The following is a 20400-nucleotide window of genomic DNA, read 5'->3' as shown; positions in this document are numbered from 1 at the left end:
GTTAGTCATTGCATGCCATGGTTGTCTCAGTCTCACTTGTCACTCATTCAATGAACAATACTTAACTTATTATGTGTGGCAAAATAAGGTTGGCTCATTTTCTCTTCTTTTTTTTTGGGGGGGGGGAGGGGGGACAAATCTTGATTTTTTACACTGTCGGTCAGTTTACATTTTTTTTGGCACTAAGCCTTACCCCTTATTTAGACCTAGATTAATTACAGGTTTTTTATGATTGCTGGCCTAACAATGTGATGTAAGATTTAACATGAATTCTTATTTCACAAAATCTTTCAGTTAATAATGGTCCTTCCTTATGTAATATGTTATTAAGAGTAAGTGTACCAAATTTCTCATTAAAAAATGAAAGAAAATACAGGATTTTCTTGACTTGAAAAACCTCGGCCCTCGGGCAGTCATTTCAGATTGTAAAAAAAAATGGTACCCTATCATGTCTGCGCACTCATTCACTTTGCACACAATTTGGAGATTTTGATGAGAAACTAAGGCTACATTTTTAGGCCTTCGCATGAAATGCCCTAAATTCATTATTTTCCACCATTTTGAGTCTGATTTTTTAAATGAATACCTGTCTATGTATTGCATGTGTAAAGTTCGTGCTCGTTGCGTATCTATTAGAATCGGGCAGATACGCGTGTGCGCAGACAAGGGGGAATGCACAGACTTGGGGAAACTTGCCATTCAAGTTAGAATCTATTCATCTTCTTCTTGGCTCAAACTCACACAAGTACGGCAAATTGTCCATAGACGGTGTACAACGGATCGACCAGCTCCGCATACAGGGATTCGATTTTAAGGCGCGCGAGAGCGATCGCGCGCTACATGCGCGCCTTAATCCATTTTAGGTAGCGCGATTAATAGCGCGCCTCGCGATCGTTGACCTGCGCGGAAATGCCTAAAGTCGCCCTCGAAATCACCCAAAATCATGCTTATTGCCGAGTGATAACAACTCAATATGCTCGAGCTCCGCTTACCATTTAAAAATCATCCAAAATGCAACACTCAAAGTCATGAATAATCCTTAAAAATAGCGAGTAGCGCAGTTTCAAATTCCGACGTTGCGTTATTTTTTCTGTACCACGTATTTCCATACACATGGTACCAAGTACGGAAAAAAAAATCAATGCAACGGTCGGGAAACAGTTGCATGTATAGGGGTCCATTATGACTACCACCATGTGCAATTTCGAATGCACATGTTTCCCCTACAGATATCACAATTCTGTGATTAAATAATTCGAATTACACAGGAAATAAATCCCTGAGTCTTGTAACCTAGCATTGGTGAGTTGTCATTCGGCTTTGCTTTTCAAAACGGCTTATTAACTTCCAAAATAAGTTACCTTATTTATTATAACTAAAAAATTCATTTATTTTCTTTTTCTAGGGGATGAGGTATTATATCAGACAATATTAAATCATCGAACAAAGCTCTATCTATTTTACAAGGCTGGCGGCAGGCTCACGCATTGGCGCTTTTACTAGCTAGCCAGTTAGAGCTCTGTCTCTGCCAGAGCTGTGGGGGACAATTCACTCAGTAAAGGCCTCAATGATGGTGATTTTCTGTTTCAGACAGAGTTTACATTTCATGAATATTATTCAGAACTGCCAATAAAGTTTGATGATTTCTTCATTGTCATGTATATTTAAGTCAGGGCTGCCAACTCTCACGCAATCTGCATGAGTCTCACGCATTTCACCCAATTCTCACACTCTCACGCTGATCATATAGACTGTGGGATGGACAAGGAAAATGTCTCTAGTTTTTCATTTCCGTGGGGCGGCAAATACAACCACGGTTCTTGGACATGAAAATATGTAAAATATTATGAGTGAATACATGCACAATGTTGCCATCGGTAAATTCTGCTCCTGACCTCAAAATTAAAATAATAATATGCAAAATCGTACCATTGATTCGACTGGAAATTCCGCCATTCACCCCGTGTGTTAAGGACTTCCGTGAACGCGCGCAAGCGTGCACAATGCATGTAACCTCGTTCGCGTTTTTTTTTTTTTTTATTCGCTGTACATGATACGTTATATACAGAATATACGATGGCGGATAAGATGTCGTCGTCTTCGTCGTGTTTTGACAGCGAAAATGACGATTTATCACTAGCAAATATATGCTACATGCACGTCTTACCCAAGGAAAGAGGGCCAGTAAATTCCTTTCAAGTAAAGAGCTAGAACAAATTTAAGCCTTTGCTGCATTCGTTGATGTAGACTACCTGGGACTTCAGAATAAAAATAGCTATTCGTGCAGCAGAGAAGTTTGCGATTGACTTGCATGCAACCCGGTCCATCCCAGGGAGCAGTGGCTTAACAGTGCAGGGGGGGGGGGCAAGCTATCCCCCCTGGCGGAGTTCACCGGGAACTTAAAGGGGAAAAAAGAAAAGGGGGAGAATGAAAGGGGAAAAAAGAAAAGGGGGAGAATGAAAGGGAAAGGGGAAAAAGAGGAACTGAAAAAGGAAAGAAAGAAGAACAGATAGATTGTCATGAAAAGGTGATTTTATTTTTTTTTAAATAAGCATGCAAAATCATAAACAAAATCTTGTTTACCGTGGCGTACAGACCAAGAAAAAAAAAGGAAAAGGAAAGAGAGAAGGGTGAAAAATATGTTATCTTCTTTAACATTATGTCAAAATCTGAAATTGGATTTTTGTAATAAAAATTTATAATTTTTTGCTCACTTGCATTGTTTTTTTTACCCGATACACCATATCGCCCCTCAAAATGTTGCCTCATGACACCATTGCCTGCCCCCCCCCTTTGAGAAACAAAATACTAAAATTTGTAATGTAAATATGCCATTAAAACAAAGGTGTGCCCCCTCTTTTGAAATTGAAGACCCTTTTTTCGTGTACGAAATATACTTCATTTGTGGGTGAAAACCTTTATTTAAATTTTTTTTTGCTTGTCAATTGGTTGAAAAACTTTTTTTTTGGGGGGGGGAGGCTGGTCGAAACTTTCCTCTGAAAAATTAGCCCCCTTTTGGAAAATCATGGATCTGCCCCTGATAAGACCGGAGATTTTTTTGCTCTCCCCTCCTGCATGGCCACCGACCCGTTACGCTCCAGCCCAGCCCGACCAGCATTGCAGCAAGAACCGAATGGATCAAACTATTAAACGTTATATATGTAACGCGTTACATCTTGCTCAGAGCCAGGTCAAACATCGTTCGTATCACCAGCATTCCAGCAATCAAGCTATCGAAGGTGTAAAAGATACAGAGGATGATTTTGAGATGGTGATCCTTGTTATAGCGATCTTTGTCCATGCCAAAATTGTTTCACTTTGTGCTTTTGCATTTCATTCTCTGCAAAAGTGAAGCAGTACAAGCTTTGATGATTTTTGTATAGGTCTAGATTTCTTAATTGAATCGATACATAATGTGACTCATGTCATGACTTACTTCACCGCCACATTTACAAGCCTATGAATAGAAGACGAAGTAAGTCATGAGTCACATTATTCATTGACTCAATTAAGAAATCTAGATGTAGACCTATACAAAAATCAAAGTTTGCACCGCTTCACTTTTGCAGAGAGTGAAATGCAAGAGCACAAAGTGAAAACAAATTACCTTCGATCGCTCGATTGCTCAATACTGGTGATATACGAACGATGTTTGACCTGGCTCTGGGCAAGATGTAAACGCAGTAGGCCTACATCAAACATCTATATTTATTTTGATCCATTCGGATCTTGCTGAAATGCTGGTCGGACGTCGGGCTGGTCTGCCGGGGCTGGGCTGCATGCAAGTCAATCGCAAACTTCTCTGCTGCACGAATAGCTATTTTTATTCTGAAGTCCCAGGTAGTCTACATCAACGAATGCAGCAAAGGCTTAAATTTGTTCTAGCTCTTTACTTGAAAGGAATTTACTGGCCCTCTTTCCTTGGGTAAGATGTGCATGTAGCATATATTTGCTAGTGATAAATCGTCATTTTCGCTGTCAAAACACGACGAAGACGACGACATCTTATCCGCCATCGTACATTCTGTATTATAACGTATATCATGTACAGCGAATAAAAAAAATAAAACGCGAACGAGGTTACATGCATTGTGCACGCTTGCGTGCGTTCACGGAAGTCCTTAACACACGGGGTGAATGGCGGAATTTCCAGTCGAATCAATGGTACGATTTTGCATATTATTATTTTAATTTTGAGGTCAGGAGCAGAATTTACCGATGGCAACATTGTGCATGTATTCACTCATAATATTTTACATATTTTCATGTCCAAGAACCGTGGTTGTATTTGCCGCCCCACGGAAAGTCACAATTTTAGCGACCATCCCACAGTCTAATAGGAATTCTCACGCTGAACCCCGAAAATAGAGAGAAAAAAAGTTTATTAGCCTATATCGGATATTCAATAACATTATAACCCGGCCAGGCGAAAGTTTCAAAGTTTTTAACCACACAAGCGCAAAGCTAATATACCATCAATGCAAATTGGTTTCGGTTTGCCGCGCAAAGACAAGATATTGAGTTGCGATTGGCTTACTGTATTCCGCGTGTGAGTGCGGGTGGCGTCGAAATTTTACTATGAAGCGGGGGTTTTGTGCGCACGAGGCACAACGAGCGATCAAGTGTCAATGCAGCCATGCCATGCGATAGCCCGCCGGCCCGGCCGGCACCGGCACGGCGCTGAGATGCCGCGCCGGCGCCCGCGCAACTCAGTATACTTCTACTTCAGATTTCAGCCGGTAGGTAAGTTGTCTCTTGTCTTGTCTTGAAAATATGTTTTGATCAGATCCTTTATATGCCATTATTATGATAGTAAGAATGACTTTGGAAGGATGCTTGTATAAATTGATATAGTGCTATGAACTATGTTGTGTGTATTCTATTGAGAACGAAATTTTGATTAAATTTTTCTCTAAAACGAGTGTGATTGAGGGTGACACTGACTGTCTCTGTACCACTACACGAGCGCCGACCTAACTTAGATCGACGGTGTGGCTGACGATCTGCATTAGATGTTAAAGTATTTTAATTTTTGTCTCACCTGCGAAGCAAAGTGAGACTATAGGCGCCGCTTTTCCGACGGCGGCGGCGGCGTCAACATCAAATCTTAACCTGAGGTTAATTTTTTGAAATGACGTCATAACTTAGAAAGTATATGGACCTAATTTGTTTAACAAATTTTCGGCATTACTCCTATTTGTTTAAGATCAGTATGCTCGATCTGTAATGAAAATCATAAGATCAGAAAGAAGAGGATCGAGGGTATTTGAATTCCAGTTCATCGTGGCTTAACCGTGAACCAGAATAGCCTGGTGGTTGAGTCGCTGCCCGGAAAGCAGTAGATGGCAGGTTCGAATCCCACTGGTTCCAATTTTTTCTGACTTATGATTTATGATTTTCATACAGATCGAGCATACTGATCTTATGATTTTCATTACAGATCGAGCATACTGATCTTAAACAAATAGGAGTAATGCCGAAAATTTGTTAAACAAATTATAATCTCCTCCTATATAAAAGCCTCTTAATTTACTATATATGGACCTAGTTAATAAAACTTGGCCATAAGGTTAATCAAGTATTACTGAACATCCTATTAGAGTTTCATGTCACATGACCAAGGTCAAAGGTCATTTAGGGTCAATGAACTTAGACCATGTTGGAGGATTCAACATCGAAATCTTAACCTGAGGTTAAGTTTTTGAAATGTCATCATAACTTAGAAAATATATGGACCTAGTTCATGAAACTTGGACATAAGGTTAATCAAGTATCACTGAACATCCTGCATGAGTTTCACGTCACATGACCAAGGTCAAAGGTCATTTAGGGTCAATGAACTTTGGCCGAATTGGGGATATCTGTTGAATTCCCATCATAACTTTGAAAGTTTATGGATCTGATTCATAAAACTTGGACATAATAGTAATCAAGCATCACTGAACATTTTGTGCAAGTTTCAGGTCTCATGATTAAGGTCAAAGGTCATTTAGGGTCAATGAACTTTGGCCGAATCGGGGTATCTGTTGAATTACCATCATAACTTTGAAAGTTTATTGGTCTAGTTCATTAAACTTGGACATTAGAGTAATCAAGTATCACTGAACATCCTGTGCGCGTTTCAGGTCACATGTCCAAGGTCAAAGGTCAATGAACTTTGGCCGAATTGGGTGTATCTGTTGAATTACCATCATAACTTTGAAAGTTTATGGATCTGATTCATGAAACTTGTACATAAGAGTAATCAAGTATCACTGAACATCCTGTTCCAATTTTAGGTCACATGATCAAGGTCAAAGGTCATGTAAGGTCAATGAACTTTGGCCATGTTGGGTTTTTTTGTTGAATAACCGTCATATCTCTGTAAGTTTATTGGTCTATTTCATAAAAAGTGGACATAAGAGTAACCATGTATCACTGAACATCTTGTGCGAGTTAGAGTAGTATTCAAGTCAGCACTGCTGCTATATTGAACCGCGTGATGCAGGTGAGACGGCCAGAGGCATTCCACTTGTTTACAATTGAAGAGCTCATTTGCGAAAGGGGTTAGGTCCATTTAGGTTTTACCTTTACACACGGCCCTCTTTCAGCAAATCTGACTCTGAACACGTACATGTAGTGTTGGGCAAAAAGGACACCCTTCATAAAACATTTTAATCTTGTTTTATCATCCCTGCAAATTTGACCCTGAACACTTGAACTAAATAATTTTTGCTTTGAGTTCAGGTTGAAAATGACGAGGTATGATCAGGCAGGAGGAGCTCATCCAGGAAAGAGTACAGCTGTCTTCACAGCGCATGGAGAAGCGTGTGTAGTATGCATGCCATCTCATGACCTACCATCAAGGGCATCGCAGACCAAATCCTTGGCTTCCACTTCAACTTTGTCAGAAGCTTCCCTTCCCTTTACAGAGCAGCCTTCAACTTCAACTACAAACTCAGACCAGTTCAGAGTAAAACTCCTGCCGAGGTTACACGCAAGCTCTTCGCTCCGCAAACTGAACTTCAAGGACTTTTAAAGCGTGTAAAAGTTTTGGATGTAAAGGAGAGGCTTCATGCAGTTGGCAGGGACTACACAAGGAAGCGCATCAAGAAAGCAAGTGACTCTTTGACTGAATTTTGCGAGTCTCACAAAGAAGACGAGATAGATGTCATGTTCTTCCTTCTTGAGGATAAATTTTTCAGATCCAAAGATTACAGGCATAAGTCGGTAAGAAGGATCGTCTATATTTTGTCTTTATTTTTTTGTCTACATTTGTCTTTTTGTTGTAACAATTTTAGAATTCAAAAAATACATTTTAGTATGCAGATGAGGAATTGTACACGAGTCATGTGTTCTTCCAGTTCAGGAGCAATTCTTTTTCTCTTCAAAAGATCTCAAATGGGAATTCTGCATTGTCACAGAAATTGTACATTGCAAAAACATGATTTGTAAAGTTAAATTCAATTAAATTTTGCATGAAAAGAAAAGATTCAAATCTAGATTTCACCTTTTTTATATCTGTAAAAATTCACTATCACTGCTATACGTTATGTACTCTAATTTATCTCATTCAACTTTTCATTTCAGTACTTGTTCCATGCTTATTTGTCTTGTTAATTAAAATCAAGTTGATGCTTCTACAGTGTTGTTAATGCTATTATTTCAGTCTGTGTGAAGAGGGTTTGTTTCAAATGAAATATCATCCTGCTTGATGTTATCTTTTAAAGTAAACAAATCTACAAGAAGAGAAAGTGTGATCTTGATGGATGAAAAAAGTGGGGAATAAATAATTTAGATCAATTTACTTATATTCTCTATTTCTTTATTTTTTTTTTTTGCTGTAGGTGTCTGGTCTGTGGAAGGAAATAAAGGACTCTGGTTGGTGCCTCACTGTGGATGACTGCTTGGCAATGAGAGTCGGCTTGCTCCAGTCGAAGGGTAAATATGCGGAGCAGTACCACTACTTGAAGTCAAAAGGGGATCACCAAGTGCTCTGGACGATCGCGAGGCATCGTATATGCCAGGAAGTGCTCGTTTTGGCATGATGGATGCTTCAACGTACATCCATCACAAACCAGTCAAGCCCGACATAATTCAAGGACAGATTGGAGCTAGTAACTATGAGCCTCATCTGATAGGAGGACCTGCAGAGGTTCTCGAGTTTGCAGAGCCAAACTGTGTGGGGGTGGCCTGGAGCTACCGGGCAGCAGTTGCAAAAACTCTTGAAGAACTTGACAGCATCATTGAAAAAAACATACATGAAAATGGATTGGCCGAGGACATAATAATTCACACCATGCTGAAAGATGGAGCAGACGGAATGGGCGACATTGCAGTACATAGAGGATCCTCCGACATGTACATGTATCTGCCAGATAAAGCGTTTAGAGCTTCTTTCGTCGTTCTCAATTCAGAAGCCATAGCAGATGATAGCTCACGGATAATCTTGTATACTTCTCAGTTGAATTTTGCCTATGTCGAAAAAAATCTCAAGAGTTTGGACTTGGACAGGGTTACATGTACCTGTACATGTACTTAGAAAGAGCAATCTCAAGAGGATGACTGATTATACACTAATTTGAAGTTAGGTCAAAGTTTGAGGGTCATAATGGTCAGCTTATTGATTTTTAAGGTATCATCGTCATTTTGGTTAATTCAGATATATTGTTTATATCAAGTTGACCACTATTGCCCCTGAAAATTATGGATGCATATACAGTAGTCATAAAAAAACAAATAAACAATATACATGTACAGTGTAATAAAGTTTTCATATGATAACATCTTTTTATTGCTTATTCTGTACAGCTACATGTATTTGAATTTGAAAAGTATGAATCTTGAATTATTTTTATGATAGACTTACCTACATTCGATGTTATGTTTATACAGTATGACAAATTGTTGAAGTTGAGCATTCAGTATCAGAGATAATGACCAAGCATTTCTGTTATTTCTGTTTTATTTAACTTTATTACAGCTTTTAATATGCCTAAAACTTTAAAACAAGGTAAAGCCCACCCGAATAGAAAGGTTGATGTGAAGAATTGTTAGAAAAACCAAACAAGCATAAAGCTGAAAATGGAAATATTTATATAACTTATGCAGAAAAGTAATATATCATAAGCTTCATGTATTGGCTTCAGTAATGTAACAAAATAATGCTGCTGATAATGCTTTGATTGCCATTGAAGTTTTTATTATTCAATCGAATTTTCGATGGTCCTACGTCTTTTTCAGGAGTTTACAATGTGGTATTACATGTAGATCAATCATAGATTGCATCCTCAGTTGTTTTAAAGCAACATCTGTCTGAGGTTGCGCTCTCTGATTGATCTAATACCACATTGTAAACTCTTGATGAAGACAGGGGACTGTTGAAAATTTAAGTGAATAAACAGCTTCATTTTACAATTAAAGCATTATCAGCTTTATTTTGTGTGTATTATAATAGGAGTGGGCTATAAATGGGTGATTTTTGGTTTTACTGTGGGAACAGTTTTTTTGTGTTCCTTTTACCTTATCTCAACATGAAATGACAATATTTTTTGTCTCAGGTCCGAGAAAAAAGTGTGCCGGGCCAAAATCCAAAATGGCCGCCAAAACCCCCCAAAATCACAGTTTTGGCCACAACTTCTTTATTTGGTGGTCTTTTTCTTTGGTTTTGGTGTCTATTCATATGTGTTTTGGGGCAGGCAATTTGTTTTTCCTATAATTAGTACTTTTAAACCATTATTTGTAGAGTTAAAAGGTAATTATACCTAAATTTTCCAATTTTTATAGCCTTTTTTCAGCCAAAAAGTAGGTTTTATCGTCCTGGGGTTCTTGGATATTACATGGTTCAAAGTCACAATAGCAAGCAGCTTCGTAGAGCTATATTGCTTTTATTCCTCTACTATGGGTTTTATGGATATTTGTGAAATATATCTTATTGAATAAAAAAATGTTAATTTTCCATACGGGCTATACAGTATACAATGTACTATTACTGTACATACTAGTACTACACTGCATATATCCATGCATTGACCACCATGACATACATGTATGACAAGGCCTGTATATAAACTACAGTGTAATAGAAATAAGCTCCTAAGGTTTAAAATTAGATTGTGAATTTTGAATTTGATTGCTTGTCAGCTGATGTACATGATTAAACCAGCAACGTAAATTGCTCATAAAAATATCACATATCATATACGTACATCACATATATACATGTAGCCATATCTTCTTCATTTGGATTTTTTTTACCTGGTTGTGGTGTCTAAGTAACTGTCCTATGTTTGTGGGGTCAGGTAACTATCATGATAACGTTGATCAACAGCCAATCAGAACCAAGGATTCCATGCAAGTTACCATTAAGTTAAGTTAACATAATGGTAAATTTTACGCAACAGGGCCCATAATAAGCTACAGTGTAAATGCCATGATGTGGGGTTAATTACCTTTCTCCTCGAGTCCCCCTGAATTACATGTAGCATTGACAAAACATGTCCTCAGTGTCTGAGACAAAACATATCTTCGATTTCTGGGCATCTAATTCTAAACCTAACAGCTCATTTCTACATGTATAACACTATAGTTTATACAGGCCTTGTCATGGTGGCCAATGCATTAATGCAGCGCAGTATGTACAGTAACAGTATGTACATTGTATACTGTATATACTCTATGGATAATTAACATATTTTATTGTTCTTATAAGATATATTTCACAAATATCCGTGAAACCCATAGTAGAGGAATAAAAGCAATATATCGCTATGAAGCTGCTTGCTATTGTTGACCTCATATCATCTAATATCCAAGAATCCCGGGAGGAAAAAACCTACATTTTGGCTGAAAAAAGGCTATAAAAATTTGAGAATTTAGGTATAATTACCTTTTAACTCTACAAATAATGGTTTAAAAGTACTAAAAATAGGAAAAACACATTGTCTGCCCACAAACACATATGAATAGATACCAAAACCAAAGAAAAAGACCACCAAATAAAGAAGTTGTGGCCAAAACTGTGATTTTGGGGGGTTTTGGCGGCCATTTTGGATTTTGGTCCGGCACACTTTTTTCTCGGACCCGAGACAAGAAATATTGTCATTTCATGTTGAGATACATTACAAGGAATAAAAAAAAACTGTTCTCATATTGAAATTCCAAAAAAGTATTTTTGACCCATGTATAGCCCACTCCTAATTATAATCACAAATAGTTTAGAAAATGCCGTAGAAATTAAATTGTTTTAAAAGAAGCATATCTCTCAAAATAGCTCTCCTTTCAAAATATATTATGATTTTATTTCTACGGCATTTCCTAAACTATTCGTGATTGTTTTATTTCATATGCCAAAGCAGACTTTTGTATGATCTCCTCGCTCAGTAACTCCATCACCTCTTTTTTTGTAAAAAGTAACCCCATACACATAACTAGGTGAAATGTCCCAATTTCTTAACCTTAGGATTATCCTATAACAAATTTTGATGATGTTCTCTATTTGGTTCCTATTTATTAGGGTGAACTTATACCTTTACAAAACATGAAATCTCTTGCTGTAAAAGCTAATAAGCTATCGATCCAAAGCAATATATTGAAATCAAATGGCAAGTCTATTTTATGGTGGATAATGAAAATACAATGTATGAACCATTTCATGGCCAATGACTGTGTTTAAAGGTAAATGCTAGTTTTGGTAACGATATCAAAATGAGTTCGTACAGAATCCAATGAAATGACCACTAAAGTGTCTGTTTGTATAAATAAAACGCATGTGCCAAAGGATTCTGGAAGAAATTGTGTAATTGCTGAGAAATCAGCAAATAAGCACGGGATTCGGGTAGGGCGTCGGGCCCGACGCCCTGAGCAATAATTATACATTGTCCCACGTGCGCTTATCTGTGTTGGGGATTTTCGGTATGAACATTTTTCAGCGTAGATTTCAAGATTTCACAAAGTCCAGTTAATGTAACTGTACCAGATCTAGATCCTCGATGATATACTTGCAATTAAGCCTTGTTTTACAGACTTTCTCATGAAATCAGTGTTAACTGCAACTACTGGAATTTCTCTTTAATAACATGCCACATCCTCAGATTTTAGTTCTGCTTTTATCATCTAACAATTATGTGGGTAATTTGGATTGGTCATTCATCTCTATGACCTATTTTTTTGCATGCCGAACAGTAATATTTGGCTGGAATGCGCTTTAATCCTAAACAGAATTCATGAAACCATTTTCCACATCGTGGAGCTTCACAATGGATCCATCCAATTTCAGTATCTTCTGCATCCTGAATATGGCATGTTGCTAAGTCACAGTTATCTTCTTCAAAGTTTCTGTCTGACAAAATTGATATTTGTTTCGAGGTACCTCCAATACACACAAAGTCATTATTTGTATTGATCAGAGTATGACCTGCTGTAGCAAATACTGAATGCTTTGCATGTTTAGCAGTTTTAGAGAGTAGGCAATAGAGCCGACTTTCAATGTCAAGTTGATACACCCGTGTTGAAGCAATGTTTTGGTTCACTGCACTGCTTTCTTGTTGAAATCCACCATACACTAATATTGAATTACCTACTACTGATGTTGCATGATATGACAAATACACAGGTGATGTCTGGGCACTTCCAGCTCCTAATGTTACTGTTTGTAGGATTGGATTGACAAAATCAAGGTTCATTGTCAAAACCAGAACCTCATGAATAGGTTCTCGGTTTTTCGCCATCATGCTGCTTCCCTTATTAAATGTGAGTCCACCCACAATCACTAGAACCAATGTTCCATCTTTTTCAATACAGTTAGCCGAGTGATATGCTCTTGCTTGAGTTGATGGTACTTTGATCAGGCTCCATGAAAGCGTCTCCATATCAAGAACATAAAACCTACCATCTTGACAGGACTTCTCCCATTGAAGTGTGAATCCTCTTTCTTGTCTTTCATATATTACACCGCCAAACAATATTGCATTTGTTGTATTTCCAAGCTGGGTGAGGCTGTGACCCGTCCTGGCTGAAAAAAAGAAATAAAAAAAATAACTGCATGCATTTGCACCTTCAGAGGAGTTTATAAGGTTCTGTTTTAATATGTAAGATACATTACATTCAGAAGCTTAATATTTCATTCATTTTAATAGTACAACAGTTTCTTTAATACTAAATAGGTTCATTATTGCGGATTGAAATAATCGCTAGAGGGTATTCATTTGTCTCGCAATCTACTATGGTCAACAAGGAAATTCGTGATCACTCTCGCAAAAAGTGTTCACTGGCTTTCTAGGAAATTCGTGATCACTCTCGCAAAAAGTGTTCACTAGCTTACAAGTTCACGAGCTTTCGAGTGCCGCTGCAACTCTTTATCAAGTGAGATTGTCCGATATCGTACTCTATTTATACTAGTCTCCAAGACCGTACGCACAAACGCGAGAACAATAGGTGGGCACTGATCCGTTGTGTGATTGGTCAGGAGTTATGCAAATAAGCCGGGGGTATATGCAAATACGCCGTGGGTCGGCAATATGCAAATGAGACCAAAATTGGCAGGCTCGCTAGTTTCCCGTGGGCGGGGGTTGACTAGCTGAGCGGTCCCTCGATTGGGGCCGGGAACGATCGGGTCAGCGTGCACTGCCAGGTAAGGGGGTATTGTGCTGTCGGATGGTTCGCATCCAGAAATCGGGGATGTCGATCCCGCTGTCTCTGTTGAAATTGTTAGGACAAAGACGTATACTAATAGCCTCCTTAATCCTGCGTGTATACCAATGTCTTTCTTTGGCAATGCAATGTACACCCTCCCAATCTGGGTGGTGTTGCTTCTCCCAAGCATGTTCTGCCACCGCGGATGTGTCGGTTCGCTGTAACCGAACATCGCGCTTGTGTTCAGAAATGCGTTCAACTATCGGTCGGGCTGTCTCTCCGATGTAAGACCCGTCACATCCCTGGCAAGGAATGTTGTATACTACGCCATCACGTCTGTGATCAGGGATAGGGTCTAAGGCCATCTATGTATGGCAAGACTGTACAAGTCTTGAAAACCTTCTGATCCCTTGGTGGTTGTTTTTTCTTGAAAGTGTTCTTGATAAAACGGCGTGGGTAGCCGTTGCTGTATAAGGCGCCACGTATGTGTGCTCTTTCTTTCGGGAGTTCAGGCGGGTGAGTTATAATACGTGCTGCTCTGTCGAACAGACATTTAACAAGACCCTTCTTGACCGATTTGTCGTGATGAGAATCATATGGTATGTATTGGTCTGTATGAGTGGGCTTGCGGTAGACAGAGGTGGAAAGTTTCCCGCCCTCGTGTCTTTGGACTAGCGTGTCAAGGAATGCTAATTTCCCTCCTTGTTCAGTCTCCAGAGTGAACTGGATGGACGGTTGCTGGCTGTTCATGTATGCGAGTAGGCTGTCTGCTTCGAAATTATTTACAATTATGAAAGTGTCATCGACGTATCTCTTCCACACCCGTGGGCGGCATGTGGAAGGACACTTGGGCAAAGCGTTCTGTTCAAATCCTTCCATATATAGGTTAGCCACAACCGCTGAGACTGGGCTACCCATTGCTGCTCCTTCTGTTTGCTCATAGAAAGAGCCTCTGTACAGAAAATATGTGGATCTGAGGACGAACTCGAGGAGTTCGGCTATTTGTTCAGGCATAAGTGTGGTACGTTCTGATAATGTGGGCTCCGAATAGCCGAACTCCTCGAGTTCGTCCTCAGATCCACATATTTCCTGTACAGAGGCTCTCTCTATGAGCAAACAGAAGGAGCAGCAATGGGTAGCCCAGTCTCAGCGGTTGTGGTTAACCTATATATGGAAGGATTTGAACAGAACGCTTTGCCCAAGTGTCCTTCCACATGCCACCAACGGGTGTGGAATAGATACGTCGATGACACTTTCATAATTGTAAATAATTTCGAAGCAGACAGCCTACTCGCATACATGAACAGCCAGCAACCATCCATCCAGTTCACTCTGGAGACTGAACAAGGAGGGAAATTAGCATTCCTTGACACGCTAGTCCAAAGACACGAGGGCGGGAAACTTTCCACCTCTGTCTACCGCAAGCCCACTCATACAGACCAATACATACCATATGATTCTCATCACGACAAATCGGTCAAGAAGGGTCTTGTTAAATGTCTGTTCGACAGAGCAGCACGTATTATAACTCACCCGCCTGAACTCCCGAAAGAAAGCACACATACGTGGCGCCTTATACAGCAACGGCTACCCACGCCATTTTATCAAGAACACTTTCAAGAAAAAACAACCACCAAGGGATCAGAAGGTTTTCAAGACTTGTACAGTCTTGCCATACATAGATGGCCTTTCACAACAACTTAAACGCCGATTAGAAGGTCACAGTATCCGAACGGTTTTCCGCTCGGACACCACCTTACGCAAACAGCTTGTACGCCCCAAAGACCCTATCCCTGATCACAGACGTGATGGCGTAGTATACAACATTCCTTGCCAGGGATGTGACGGGTCTTACACCGGAGAGACAGCCCGACCGATAGTTGAACGCATTTCTGAACACAAGCGCGATGTTCGGTTACAGCGAACCGACACATCCGCGGTGGCAGAACATGCTTGGGAGAAGCAACACCACCCAGATTGGGAGGGTGTACATTGCATTGCCAAAGAAAGACATTGGTATACACGCAGGATTAAGGAGGCTATTAGTATACGTCTTTGTCCTAACAACTTCAACAGAGACAGCGGGATCGACATCCCCGATTTCTGGATGCGAACCATCCGACAGCACAATACCCCCTTACCTGGCAGTGCACGCCGACCCGATCGTTCCCGGCCCCAATCGAAGGACCGCTCAGCTAGTCAACCCCCGCCCACGGGAAACTAGCGAGCCTGCCAATTTTGGTCTCATTTGCATATTGCCGACCCACGGCGTATTTGCATATACCCCCGGCTTATTTGCATAACTCCTGACCAATCACACAACGGATCAGTGCCCACCTATTGTTCTCGCGTTTGTGCGTACGGTCTTGGAGACTAGTATAAATAGAGTACGATATCGGACAATTTTCGTCACTTGATAAAGAGTTGCAGCGGCACTCGAAAGCTTGTGAACTTGTAAGCTAGTGAACACTTTTTGCGAGAGTGATCACGAATTTCCTAGAAAGCCAGTGAACACTTTTTGCGAGAGTGATCACGAATTTCCTTGTTGACCATAGTAGATTGCGAGACAAATGAAAACCCTCTAACAGTTTCTTTCTTTAAATGTGTTTCATATTTTTATAAGTTCATGTTTACCTTGAGGTACTGTCCCTGTTTGTTCATCCAAGATGGCCCCTCTTCTTGATGGTACCATATTTTTTCTTGTCTGTACATACGTAACATCAAAAGTTGTTGAGGGTGTTGCCCGGCCTTGGGAAGTCCCTTCCATTTTTTCTAATATGATCAAGTCATCCCTACATTCATAATGGGCGAGGTCAAGTCCTCCCCATACAAGGAAACGCCCGTTGTATTCAATCACAGCTGCTGACTGTAATGGGGGTAGTGTCCCACCTGTTGAATAAATTGTAACATCAAGGCGTTATTCATTCATATCAAAAGTCTTAACCTTGTTTGTTTAAATTTGTGTAACTCTTTTGCATGTTTGAAACTGCTAAACTATATAGCCGTTTGTGATGAATTATGAGTATGAAATAACGAAGATGAAATTGAAAGATGGAGTAAGTGCGTGAGAGACTTGAGAAGATTGTTAATAATGTCTTGCAAAATAACTAATGAAACATACAAATTCCATACTACTAAACATGATTATGAACCTGAATGCTTTTGGAACGGAATGGAATGAGCTGAGAAAAACAGTTCAAACACTAAGCAGAAGAAAATGTGAATGAATAAAGAATGCAAAGTGTGAAAATGATTTATTTCATATCCAACATACTAGCAGTTGGAAATCACCTTGTTTGTACATTATTTTACATATACAATCTTCATCTTAATAATAAAAAACAGGCAAAACATCATTCATGTACAATAATTATAAAAACGGTGCATATATAAAAGCTATGGAAATTAACTCACCCTTGGTTTTGCAAGGCATAATGGATGATATTATAGCATTATCATCATCAACCTTCAATATAAATTCAAGTATGTTTGATGATTCGATCCATGAGCTATCCTCTCCACGACGAGCTCCACCAAAACAGAAAATCCTCACTTGCTCTTCTGTTTCTGAATCTTTAATCGAACAATGCCCTTCTGGAGGGTAACTTTCTCCAATCTTAATATTTAATTGAGTTTTTTTCCTCGATATATTTCTTTTATTTTGCTTTGAGGCTTTAAGAACAATCATATCAAAGTCAGAGAAAGCATCCATTTTGCATGCATATATGCACATGTGAACTTTAATTGGAGGCTGACAGCGCAATATTGAGTTGTGACAAGTAGATGGTCTAGATGCCTGTTTTTGCATCAGTCCAAGTGCAGGTAGAGAGTGAGAGACAACAGAGTGCAGAGCTGAGCCTGTTTATTTACTTTTTGATAATCCCTGATAAAGTGATAGCCAGTCCAGCTTTACCCCCTGCTCTTGTATGTCTATCTGCACATGAATTCTCTACATTCCAGGACCAAGTAAAATTTAAACCCCATCAATAATGATTTAAATACATGCATGATGTGTTATATGGGTACATAATTATCTATAGCATAATTATAATACTTGAATAACATGTCATGGCCAGATTTGCATTTTTTTTTTCATTTTTTCCAAATATATATCTGAAATGTTTAGGATTTTTTTAAATGTCCACTGTTAATTCAAACCAGTTACTCTTGTTATATATTACAAACTTTCCACTACATGCACTTTATCACTTTCTACTTCAATAAAATCAGTATTAAAGTGAGGGGGGGGGTGCACCCAAAACAAAAATTAATGTGACATAATATCCCAGAATCTAGACCCCAGTTCATGTCACCCTAACATTTATGACATTAAATAAGAACCACTGACTTGCATAAGGGGATTGCTATAGAGTTAGAGAATCATTTTATTATTCATTAAAGATCAGAAGGATAATGGAAATGGATAATTTTCATTAACATTGTTATTTATTCATTAACACCCCCTCTTTAGGCTGTACAATTTCATGATGTGTAATAATGATTCATGAACTGAAACGGGTACATTGGCGGCGGAAGCAAAAAAAATTAGGAGAGGTCCACCTGAAATTTTTGGATGGACGCAGGTAAAAATTTGACAAGCAAAAAAAAAGTTATCAACCTAAATTTTAGGGGGAACCACAAACATTTCAGGGGGGTCCACGTGAATTTAGGGGCGACGCAGGTAAAAAAATTGGCAAGCAAAAAAAAAAAAAAAAAAAAATTAATTAATTTAGGGGGGGACACGTCCCCCCGCTTTCGCCGCCTATGAACTGGTAGGCCTACAAGGGAGGGGCATGATGTTGTCCAAAATATTTATTCAGTTCATTTTTTAAATCATGTTTATCTCCATAAATATCAATATTTAAATATCTCTAAGTCATAACAAATTCAATGATTGATTTCTCTTAAAATTATTTTCTCTAAAAATTAATGAAACATTCTTTAAGAGCGCATAATAACATAATGCATCACATCAGCAGCTTACACAGGATTTTTCAAGGGGGGTTCACTTCATGTTGACAACCCCCCTCCCCCCCTCCAAAAAAAAAAATCTTCACCACCAATTTAAGGTCGTTCCTTTCCTACCCCCCCTCCAAAAAAAAATGACAAAAAATTTGTTAATATTCAAGGGGCCGGGGGTTGGGTATCAAATAAATTTAAGGGGTTTGAACCCCTACCACCATTGGGTATGTTAATGTGATGCATGCAAATCCTCAAAGAATTAATCAAGCCAAATATAAAACTATAAAAATTTTAGTTAAGATAAACCAGTTAGAAGAAGTGAGAGAGCTAAAGCATGCATACATGCAGTGTGAAAGGGATGTGGGATCAGGTTAAATCAAAGTTAATTTCCACAGATTATCACACAAAAAACAGACACTCATTTGTTCTCCACTCACTTGTACCGGCGCACTAGTCTAAGAGTTCATCCAACATAAATCATATTCATAGAATCATGACAAAACAGGTACAACTTCTCAGTAATCCTGTCCCTCTAAAATATATTGTCTTATAATTATTGAAACATCATTCATCAAATATATCAAACAATTCCATCAAAGACATAATTTATTATTTCATTTCTGAAAATTAAAGCATTAAGCCTGTGCGAAGCATCTATGCAACATGCCCATATCATATCGAGATTCTCTGACTGAGCAAACAACACACCGCAGAAGCATTCATACAATACATAGCATACTGTTCATGTACTTTATGCACGGCCGCTAGGAGCCGCATTGCGTAACACGATCGCCCCTCTGGATCGCCCCAGCTTGATGAAAACCACATGTTGTTGTTTTGACTTCGGCCGCTTCCGACCGAAGTGCCGATGGTATCCGAACACGCACACGAACGCTACACAATCGCGGCTTTACCGTCAGAGTGTAGTGCTCCGTTCTCGCAGGTGATCAGCGGTGTATAGATTCTCGCACACAGCGCTGAGCGAGGAAGGGAAGAGGGTCGCGCCATCAGCCAATCAGTGGGCAGTGATTCCGTCTACTGCAATGGTATGGGGATTCTTCTATGTGTCGTGGCTGTCCCCTTTAAGGGAAAATAAATAAATGGATTGATAAAATAAATAATGATAATGGTATATTTACCCAGGGTAGCCACTTCAGTTCCGAAAACTGTTCTCCCAGTGTGCCCTGCTATTATTATTACCCGGCTAAGCTAGGCTACCTATTTAGGTGCACACAGCTCTTTGAGGAATTACTTCATGCTGGTCCCATTTACTTCACCTGGGTCGAGTGCAGCACACTGGATGAATTTCTTGCTGAAGAGCATTACGCCATGGCTGGGATGTGAACCCATGACTCTCTGTTTTAATGTCCGGAGACTAATCCACTGGGTCACGATGCTCCACAATACTGGTCAAATAATGAAAATATAACAAGGAAGAGAAAGAATTAAAAGGATAAATAAAATATACTGACAATTAAGCCTGGTTTTACAGACTTTCTCATAAAATCAGTGCTTATTGCAACTACTGGCATTTCTCTTTGATATTAGATGGATAATGCACATAACCCACCTAAAACCATCTGTTTTCTAAAGAAAAAGCAGACAATTGAATTTGCATCATTGATAATGTTTGAATGATGGAATGATTTAAGATTTACTAGAAAATACAGATACTGACAATAGTAACAAAAAAGCAGAATGTCAACAACATCTACTGTATACTTCAGAATTGGAATTTTGACAATTTTTTTTTACAGAGCACCTTTCCTGGCAGCTCATTGTTAGTTTGGAGTGACTGGTCACCTTATATTATTGATTTGAATTACA

The 20400-nt window shown here is 39.1% G+C and overlaps 1 protein-coding gene across 1 annotated transcript; it reads right to left on the bottom strand.

Annotated features, from left to right (window-relative positions):
• Window positions 1-11183: 11183 nt before the first annotated feature.
• LOC121426054 lies at window positions 11184-18169 on the bottom strand. The gene is made up of 4 exons (XM_041622197.1): window positions 17026-18169; window positions 16246-16500; window positions 12048-12991; window positions 11184-11648 (listed from the first exon to the last, which is right to left on the bottom strand). The coding sequence occupies exons 1-3, from the start codon at window positions 17417-17419 to the stop codon at window positions 12123-12125; spliced, it is 1518 nt and encodes a 505-aa protein (XP_041478131.1). The 5' UTR covers window positions 17420-18169; the 3' UTR covers window positions 11184-11648; window positions 12048-12122.
• Between the last annotated feature and the right edge of the window lie 2231 nt (window positions 18170-20400).

Source organism: Lytechinus variegatus, chromosome 13 (assembly GCF_018143015.1).
Source record: "Lytechinus variegatus isolate NC3 chromosome 13, Lvar_3.0, whole genome shotgun sequence".
NCBI lineage: Eukaryota > Metazoa > Echinodermata > Echinoidea > Temnopleuroida > Toxopneustidae > Lytechinus > Lytechinus variegatus.
This window is presented reverse-complemented; position numbering and strand designations above follow the sequence as displayed.